The sequence below is a fragment of the Pygoscelis adeliae genome, unplaced genomic scaffold (assembly GCF_000699105.1).
Source record: "Pygoscelis adeliae isolate BGI_AS28 unplaced genomic scaffold, ASM69910v1 Scaffold174, whole genome shotgun sequence".
NCBI classification, from domain to species: Eukaryota; Metazoa; Chordata; class Aves; order Sphenisciformes; family Spheniscidae; genus Pygoscelis; species Pygoscelis adeliae.
Window position 1 is genome coordinate 1,499,755 of NW_008824676.1, and position 9,991 is coordinate 1,509,745.

Sequence of the window (9,991 nt, forward strand, 5' to 3'; positions counted from 1 at the left end):
CCAGCTTTTCTCTGGACCGCTGTCCCCAGGGAAGCGGGGTTTGCGCCGCCGCTGCGCGACGGCACGCCGCTTCAAACCTTTCTGCCTTCTGTTGCCCATCTCGCTTTTCTCTTTGCTTTATAACCGCAGCGCCATGGTTTAAGCGGGGAGTAAAGCAGAGGTGAAAACGCCATCGCGAAATGGCATCACCCCGACGCACAGGGATGGGACGGCAGGTGCTCGGGGAGAGATTTGAGACAGCGGGGCTGTGCGGTTGTCACTGCTGTCTGGGGCCCGGGGGTGGTTTCAGAAGCACCCCCGGGGAGGGTTTCAGAAGAGGGCTGCCCCCTTTTTTGAGGTGCTGTGGGCTAACGCCCGTTTGCCAGCTCCTGCCGCAGCCGCCGAGACCTGCAAAGGGTCCCAGAGCTGGAGCACGTGAATCATGGACGCGCTTTCTATATAAGCCTCAGCTAAAAATGATGAGCGGGTGCTATTAATATTGCCCCTCCCGCAGCCCTGAGGCGTATCAGGCACTTTGCAGACTGAGCCTCCTCGGTGGGTGGGTACCACCGAGACCGCTACATCCTAATGAACGGCTCTTCGCTTCCCGAGCTGCTCAGATTACGCCGAGCGATGCCGCCACCGGCTCAGCCCCTGCCAGGCAGCTCGGTCACCCTCAGGGAAGAGCAAAAGGTGACGGATGTAGGAACAGAAGAGGAAAAATCAGTGTTGGGAGGCATTTCCCAAAGGATCTGATGAATCAAGTGATGGAGATGCAAGATCACACACAGGGGGTGGAGAAGAGCGGGCTCAGGTAGGGGACAGAGCTGAGGGCAGGGAGAAGTAGTGAAGAATAAATAGAGAAGGGAAAAAAAGAAAATCAGACGGTAAACTTAAACAAGGCCCTCAGTAGTCAAGCCCAAATAAATGAAAGCATCGCAGTGTTCCCTGCTAAAAGCCAGCCTGGTTTTTTTTGCCCAATTATGTCTTTTGTGAAGCCGCACTCCCAGCGACTGCTCGATTACGGCTACAAGGGGCAGTGACAGATTTAGGGGACAGAGATGTTCCAGGGCGAAATGAGGGGTTTGTGACTAACGGGCTGAAAATCGGGCGAGGGGCCATCATTCCCCGCACAGGAAACGTGGGGGGGGCACAGACGGGCACAGGACATCTGGCGAGGGGTGGGGGGTCTGGTGAGCCCTCACCCCTCAGCCTGCCTTCGGTTTGGGGTGACCTGCCCTTTAAAATGCAAGATTATCCAACGAAACAAACCCAAACCACATCAGTCCTGTGTACAGAGGCCGGTTCGGGATGCAGCCTCCTAACAGAGGATGCTGCCTGCTCTGGTGGCGGCTGCTAGAGGTACTTAAAGCACAAAGAGAGCTCAGATGCTGCAAGCACCCTCTCGGTGGGAATGAAAAACACTATCTTCCCCAGCGCTACTGCTTTCTCCTGGCCTGATCCAGCCTCCATTGATGAAGACTCCCACTGAATTTAATGAGAATTGGCTCTCTGGCCCCAGGGGGGTTCCGACTCTCCCTGGCCCCGCCGGTACCATGCCTACCTCGGCATCAGACTGCTGCAGCCCAGAGTTACTTTTAAGGCACAACCCCAGTGCGCTCCGTTACTTGCAAAATAATCTGACCCGCCCGTGGCAGTAACCTGTGGCTCCAATAACACCGGTAGGGCAGATTGGGGATATTCAGATCCCTACTTCAAAATGCAAACACTGCTGGTACGCTAGTTAAAATGCATCATACAGGTATCCGATACCAGAGGAGAGCTGACACGGACTGATGCTCCCCCCTCCGGAGGCAGGACCTGCGCAGAGGGCTCCGGGGAAGCGCTTACACCCCTGTCTGGTTGCAAACTGTATTCGCAAATAAAAGTAGCTGCTCTTCCTCGGCATCGTAACCTCTTCAGTCAAACCTCTGAACCACGAGGTGCTCTGGGTGTCCCCGGGACAGCAGCGCAGCCCCTGCCTGAAGCAGGAGGTAAAACGAGATGGGGACAGCGAAGCTGCGCATCCATGAGATACAGATGTGACATTTCCAAAGGGAAAAGTTCCATTCTCAGTCGAAATTTCTCGCTTTTTATCCTAAATTACCTTCTTCTTAGGGACCGCTCCCAGACCATCGCACTGCCAGCACACGCCTGTGGCTGCAGCCCGGCAGATGGCATCCACAGCTCTGCCTCCAGCTCGCAGCCCAGCCAGCCCGGGAGAGGAGCAGGAGCAAGGCAGGGCTTTCCCTCCGGCTTTCCAGTGCTTTATGGTGTAATTCTTTCCCATAAAGACATGCTGCATTTTTTCCAACTCCATCGTGCCTCTCCGATCCCACTGTGGCACCTCCTAGTCATCTCACAGGGGCAGGGAGCAGAAACGACTCCTTTCCTTGAGCTTTTATTATATTTAGAATACCTTATTATAGGGTGTTTGGTATTTTTCTCATGACGTTCTCTGGCACCGGTATAGACACATCATTGTGTTCCCAAAACGCAGGAGTAGCATTGTATGAAACCTGGAGTCCGAGCTTTGGGAAAAGGAAAAGGAGCAGTAAACAACCTCCTCCCTCGCCCGGCCCGGCAGCACACACTGGTGCTGCCTTGCGCCCGACAGAGATGTTATTCTTTGTAATTAAAGTCAGTGAGAGGAAAACAAGTTTCTCAGAGGGATGGACCTCACCGTCACTGTGGGATCTCCCACCATCTCCCACGTGGGGTGACCTCACCGTCACTGTGGGATCTCCCACCATCTCCCACGTGGGGTGACCTCCGTCCAGAGCTGCTTTGGGGGACGCCCTTTGTTTTTCCCGTACCGTGGCAAGTTAACTTTTCTTTTTCGCGGCGTACCAATCACCTGCCGGCTGCCAGCAAACAGAGGCGACTGTCCAGTGAGCCAGAAAAGTGCAAAATCAGTAAAGAAATAAAGTGCAATCTAAAGCTGCAGGGAGGGGGACTGGCAAGCACTGGTGCAATTATAAGACACCCAAAGAGGTTATTGTAAGCCATGGGAGGAGGTGAATTTGCGGAGCATGAACCGTTGTGCAGGGTCCAGACCCCCCCTTGGGTTGGGAGAGCGGGGGTCACGCACATCGTCACAGGGTGTCACACACGTGTACAAGGCTTCAGGCAGAGGACAGGAGCGGCGGTGGCAGGACAGCCGCAGCAGCAAACTCTGCATGTGCAGAAGTAAAGCCTCGTGTCTCCGTTTAAACCTCCAGCAGGTCTCTGCCCCCCCCCCCGCCGCTGCCGCTGGCCTGGACAAACAGCTCTGCTTGTGCACTGCCGCCTATTCCTGCAGGGGAAAATAAACTCACTGTTTGCGCACTAAGGAGATCGTTACCAGCTTGCGGGCAGGCGCTGCATCGAAAGTCCATCTTCTTTAACAGAGCTTCACCGCAAGGTTCGTTCGGTGGAAGAAGACTTGAACACCCTCTTCCCATCCATAAACTTTCAACTACAGCACATTTCTGAACTACTAAAAGCTGCTGGATTTTTTTATATATATATATTTATAATTTCTATTATATCTGTGTGTATACAGATATAATATATAAGCACTCCATTTCAGAGGGTTTCAGCAGGGTGCCCGCTGTGATAAGCCTAGGTCAGCACAGCCGAGCAAGCTGGAAAGAAATTTAGGTTTGGCTGATGACTTTTGGCAGAATAAACAACATCTGCCGGTTGATAAACTTTAGTGAAAAGGAGGATGAGTTTATGAACATCTGGCACTCCTGAGAAACACCATTTGGGACAGTGCAGGGACACAGGGGGACAAACCGCGAGGGGCTGCAGGAGCTCCCTGGCACGCCACACGTGTCCGTCTGCACTCAGTACCTCCCCGGTGATGCTCCCGTCTCCTGCGCGCCCATAAAGCACAGTCACTTTATCATTTGTCACGTCCTGTATTATTTCTGAAATGAACGCACTGAAAAACACTCAGCGTCTTCGCAAAAAAGCCCAGTTTGTCTATCTGATTACAATATCCCATATTTGCCCATATCCCTGCTGCCGCTCGATTTGTTGCATTCCCACCTGACTGAAGAGGGAAATAAGCAGCAATCCCCGACTCCTTTGGGGCAGGCGATTTAACGGAAAGGTGTTCTTTTCGTTTCAGCGTGTATTTTGGCACCCTTCAAACAGAGGGTCCCCGCAGCCCACAGACATCGCTACCCTAAAAGCCACCTGCGTTGATCCATCCATGGAAAGCCGTCTCCTCCGTGGAGCGGCGGGAGATGGCCGGCGGCGCTGCCATGCGCTGTCTGTGCTCACCTTGAACGCGTCCTGTTTGCCTGGGCTAACGACAGCCCATAAACCCACAAAGGACTTGGCAGGTACCTTTGAGGGTGCTGGGAAGTCCCCGGCTGGGGGAACGGATAACCCTGGACTATAAAGGGATGCCACCCCTATAATTAGCAGTATTGTTCTATAAAACAAGGTAAGCTATTTCCAGCTATGCAGCCATCAAAAACTAACTCAGATCCAACAAACTTTGGCTTGCCTTCAAAAGATCCTTCAGCTTCTGAGATGACTCATTACCGCGCAGGTTGTCTGGGGTGGGGGCATGGGCTGGATTTTCCATTTGGCTGTGTTTGCACTGCTAGAGAAAGATAAAGATTTCTCAACATTTCTAACCTGGCCGTGATCAGAACACACAATAAAATGCAGGAAACTTCCATTTGTCCTTTGGGATCTATAAAACTCACCCAGGCCATAACGGCTCCTTGTTGTGTGAAGGAAGGTACAGGACCGAGATGTACGGGTTGGGCTTAATTATTAAATCGTCCTGCATTGAGACCTCTTGAGGTCCTACCAAGCTCTGTCATGGCTTTTTAGCTGGTGGGATCTCAACAGAAAACGTTGTAGGAGATGCTCGTGTGCGTGCACGTTCATAGAACGTGAGGCAGGCTCAGACGACCAGCACTGTGCAGAAGACCAGCGCGGGTTACTCATTATAATGGCGATATTAGTAAGATGAGACTATTTATCTGTTAAACATCAGAAAACAAACAAAAAAGGGGTCTACAGCACAGCTGCACGAATACATGTGAACTCTGATACTTCTTTAAGAATTAGGAAAAAAGTTTCAAAAGATCTAGGGTTTTTTTTATTAGCTGGGGTGTGTGGGGGGTTGTTGCTTTGGGCTTTGTTTTAGCCACGTTGCAACGTGTTCCTACACTTTGCCTCCATTGCGTCATGCTGCCAGCACTGGTCCCCGCTGAGAGCAGCAACACGGGGGTTTCGGGAGGTTCCTCAAGCCCTGGTGGGAACAGCCCCTGGGGCCGAGATACCCTTCCCGAGCAGCTTTCCAGACCGCGCGCTGGCTGAAGAAGTCGCATCTCCCCGTTCAGCAGCTCTGCTAACCCAAGCAGATGCAACCCGTAAGCCTCACGGAGCTCTTGCACGACTGGAAAGGAGCGCTCCGTGCAGGCAGCGAGCCGTGGCACCGAGCCATGAACCATTGGTGGATTCAAGGAGCTTAAAAGCCTCCAAATAGTCCTGTGCTAACCTCTCACCATCATCAAATTTTGACAAATAATTTTCTGTATGAGGAAACTGGTCAAACTCCACCGGGAGTAAAGCCTTGCCAGGCTGTAAAATGTGCGCCTTGAAGGACAACACGCGGTGCCAGGCCTGGGAAAGGGTAAACCCTCCCAAGCAAAAAAACACCGCAGAGCATTTTATGGGTTACATGAACCCTTTGGTTTATGGCAGCTGGTTACAGAAACTCTATTCATCCTCTGTTATAAAAACTGCTTAGCGTGGCATTGGCCACCTCTGGGGATGGCTTGGCACGGAGATGGGGCAGGGAAGGGGATTTCCCTAAAAGGGGCAGTTGGGGGCAGCCCAGATGACAAACCGACCAAAACCGATGGTCCATCAGGACTTCGGCTGCCCGAGGAAGCCCATGAGCCCCATCCCCGTGATGGCCGGGTGCTGGCTCAGCAAATGCCCCCAGACACGTCGGGGACAGCTGTCACCTCGGGGGAGGCTGCATGGAGCATCGCAACCTCTGCAGGGAGGGGAACGGGGCGGGCCACAGGTAGCATCCACCCAAACCCAGGGCTGGCGCACGCTTGACCGAAGACGGGCCATCACAGGCAACGAGCGAGCATCAGATGAAAGAGTTTGACGAAGGGGTTGCATTTGGGGACACAGGGAAGGAGCGCAGGTGTGCTGGGTTGTGCTCGCCACGCAAAGGACAGTAGACAGCCCCCAAATACGGACGCGAATCAGCCTCAAGTTTCTCCTGGGTGACCCCAACACCAATCATCCCCTGAGCCAGGGAACCGGCTTTGTCACCTCCGAGCAGATTGAAAGCTTCACTCTCCCCCAGGATTGCTTCGGGCTCGCAGCGGGTGATCCCGTCAGGGTTTGTCACTTAAATGAGTCGCAAGACAATTTACTCTGAACAAGTTTCACCGACATGCACAGGGCTGGTGGGCTGCTTGAATCTCCAGATTTGGCTGAAAAGATGCTTTAAATGGCTTTTAAAATTTCTAACCTCTTGTTGCTTCCTCAACATCAGGCTGATTTCACCCACTGGAAAACATCACACACTTCTCTTGAATGGGTAGTGCAAACCCGTGAGGTAGCTGTGCACTGCTAATAGTCACACAAGGCATTTCGTGAATTAATTTGGTATCGTACGTGTCCCACGCATTTTATTACCGCTTCTGATTATAATTACCCAAAGATGCTGAGGTCCATTCCACTGAATAGACCTATGACATTTCTTACCTTAGAAACTACATCTGCCACAATTCATATTTCTCAGGGGATGCAACACAGCCTTTATTCTTTAGGTACTGCCGTGTCAATCAATGTTTTACCTGTTATTTTCAGAACATACCCAGGGATGGACTTATTGGATTGAAGAGCACCTCTGGTTTCGGGTGAATCACCCTGTTGTACTGCAGGAATATCCCGAGAAAGCCAGAGCTGCCACGCTCCCGTTCTCCCAGTGACCAAAATGAGGGTCCTCCCTGGGTTTTGGTCTTGCAATGCAGGTGAATTTAGGAGACAGCCGTGCATTGCACATCTGCATTTGAGATCCCAAGCTAGCTAGCCTGCGCTTGCAGCAAGGCCGTTGTGTTTCGTGTCTGCGGCGAGCACGTCTCCAGCCCCCCGTCACGGGGTGCCCTCGCAGCTCCCGACCATTGCTCCGGGCATGCAGAACGTCTCCTGATGGGTAGGCGATCAAGCAGCACCACAAATCGAAGGTAGGAACCGAAACTAAAAGACCGAGCAGAATTCTCTCAATTTGCTTGTATTTCTTTCTGTTGACATAAATTCCCTTAAACAAACACGAGTTAGAGTTAAAAGAAAGAGGAAGGCAGAAGCGAATGCGAGAAGCTCCCCGTATCAGGTCTTGTGAACTTCTGCGATTCCTATCGCTTTCCACCTTTTTGTTCTTCAGGGCCGAGCTCATCTCTTTGGGCAGAGTTCGGCACAGATGGTCGGATGCATCTCAAGCCCATCTCTCCCACGTCAATTCAAGAACTTCATGACTAGAAAATCTCTTTAAACAAAATCTGACCAATTGTCCTCTGTGTAAACAGGAAAAAGGCTTGGAAAAGAGAAAGGAGACTTCAGAGGCAAGTCTCATCTTTTTAGGGACCAGCCCTCACTACGTCTTGCTCCTTTTGTCTTGGGCCTGTAGTACAGGGGGGATCTAGTTAATTTGCTAATCAAAGGGAAAGCAAGAGAGGAGAGTATATTTCATCACTCCCTGAACATATTGCTCTTATGGGCCAAAGATTATTTGCAAAGCTGTAACATTAATGGTCTGGAATAATACCAAGAGTTATAGGGCTGACAGCGGTCCAGAGCTGTGCAACATACAGCAACAACCACATATTCCGTCAGACAGAGCTACCTTATAACCTCGTATCTCAGTAGCTCCCGGCACCTACCAACACATCTTACTCTTACATTTCAAATATGGTACGAGCAGGAGTTTCAGGCCCTGGAGGCAGGACTAAATCAGAGGGTCTTTATCAGGTCTTTAGAGAAGGTTCTGGGCTCAGCATTAACAAAAGTTCACTGGTTTAGGCAGCTTAAGACAAACCGGGGACCTGGCACTTGTGCTCTGATCATTTGCTTGGATTCTGAATCCAGGGGGTGGGACAAGAAACACGATTCGACACTATTAAAATCCCACTGCGGTCAGCTGAAGACAGATTTGAGGCCAGCCCAAAGGCTGACTGACACCTAAAGAAGCTATGGTGAGAACAGCTGAGTTATCAGTATTAGTAAAAGTTAAAGGAGAGTTAAAACCAGCACATCTGTAAAATGGATGCTGAAGTCAGTCCACCTGGACACACGCTTACAGCTAAGCAAAATGCACTTCACTCGGCTGGAGGATCAGTCTGCAATTAGTAGACAAAAACTTAACTAAAAAAAAAGTGTAAAGTCTGAAAAAACATGCTAGCTATTTAGTAAAAACCAAACACAAATAAAGCGTTCACAAACGCAAGCCTGCTTTTGAAGCACAAGGGCATGGCTGGAGCAGCTGACGGGGCAGTAACCGCTTTCGGGAAGTGCGTTTTGCAGGCTGTTAACCCGATTGATGTGGACACACAAGGCAAGTGATAAATGACAGCCACGCATCTCACTTCACGGCCCTTCCAAGAGGTTCTCCAGCGTGCAGTCACCCTACGCGCAGCGTACGGGGTTTTAAGCAGACCGGCACGGAGTAAAGCAGGTGGACTAAGATCTTTATACCCACAAAGGAACAGACTGCTGGACAACCAAATTTCTCTCAGGGCCCTAGAAACACACCCACAGAAGCGCTGGTACCTGAACCCCACTGCCTGCGAGTCTTAACGAAGTAGTTAGTAGAGCTAAATAGATTGATGACATGTACTATAGAAACATTTCCCCTGGTTTGCTTACGTAGCACACGCTAATCGCACCCTTCTGTGGCCTCCCAGGATCTGGGGACTCACAAAGATCAGCTGGCAAAATGGAAATTAGAAATTCCAGGCTTTTAACACTTTTTGGTGTTTCTTTTATAATCAACCTGATCACCCCCTTTTACTGACAGTCACTGTCCTGCTCTACACTGGTAATAACGGCATCCACCTGGGTGAAGGACCCGACGCTATCAAGATAGGTTTTAAAGAGAAGCTTGCAGTCAAATACAACATGGAATAAAAGCAGCATGCCAAAAAAAAAGAGAGACACAAGAGATAAACCAAACCTCTCCCACAGCAGGTCACAGGTCAGACCCAGCCCTAGGGGCACACAACTGAGAACACTGGCTGAAACCAGGCACCAAAATATTTGGTGGGGGCCTGTAAGCAACTTCTGAACGCCGTGCCGCGGGACCGCAGGGCTCAGGAGGGCGGAGGACAAGAGGCCCCGGCTTTCGGTCTGTTCTTCCAGCACAGCAAAGGAACAGGACAACAGCAGAACAAAACCCACTTCCCTGTTCCTCAGCGAGCTGCCTTTTCCCATCTGCCAAGAAGAGCAGCACCCCTACCTGGTGGGTGCCTCCGGGTCTCCGAAGGAGCATCTCAACTGAGAACCCAGCATTTAAACCTTCCTTTTCCCAGCTGAATTGTTTTAAACCAGAGCCTTGGGCTGATTGACTCCCGGCACCTGAGAAACCCGCCTGTTTCTCTCCTAACACCTGGAAGCACTTAATAACATAACAATAAGCCAGGTTTCCACCCCTTTGTCCTGGTTTCAGCAGGGATAGAGTTAATTTCCTTCCTAGTAGCTGGTACAGTGCTGTGTTTGGGATTTAGGACAACAAAGTTGATAACACACCGATGTTTTAGTTGTTGCCAGGTAGTGCTTACACTGGCCAAGGACTTTTCAGCTTCCCGTGCTCTACCGACTGAGAAGGCTGGAGGTGCACAAGAAGCTGGGAGGGGGCACAGCCAGGACAGCTGACCCCAAACTGGCCAAAGGGACATTCCATACCATGGGACGTCATGCTCAGTACATAAACTGAGGGAAGCTGGCCAGGGGGGCCGCTGCTCGGGGACTGGCTGGGCATCGG

General features: G+C 51.2%; 1 protein-coding gene across 1 annotated transcript in view; it reads right to left on the reverse strand.

Moving 5' to 3' along the window:
* Nucleotides 1-347: 347 nt before the first annotated feature.
* DYNAP (dynactin associated protein) overlaps nucleotides 348-9,991 on the reverse strand; it is a 19,158-nt gene continuing 9,514 nt past the window's right edge. The window contains exon 9 of the mRNA XM_009323118.1: nucleotides 348-387. Within this exon, the coding sequence (XP_009321393.1) occupies nucleotides 348-387 (40 nt within the window). The remainder of the gene's footprint in view (nucleotides 388-9,991) is intronic.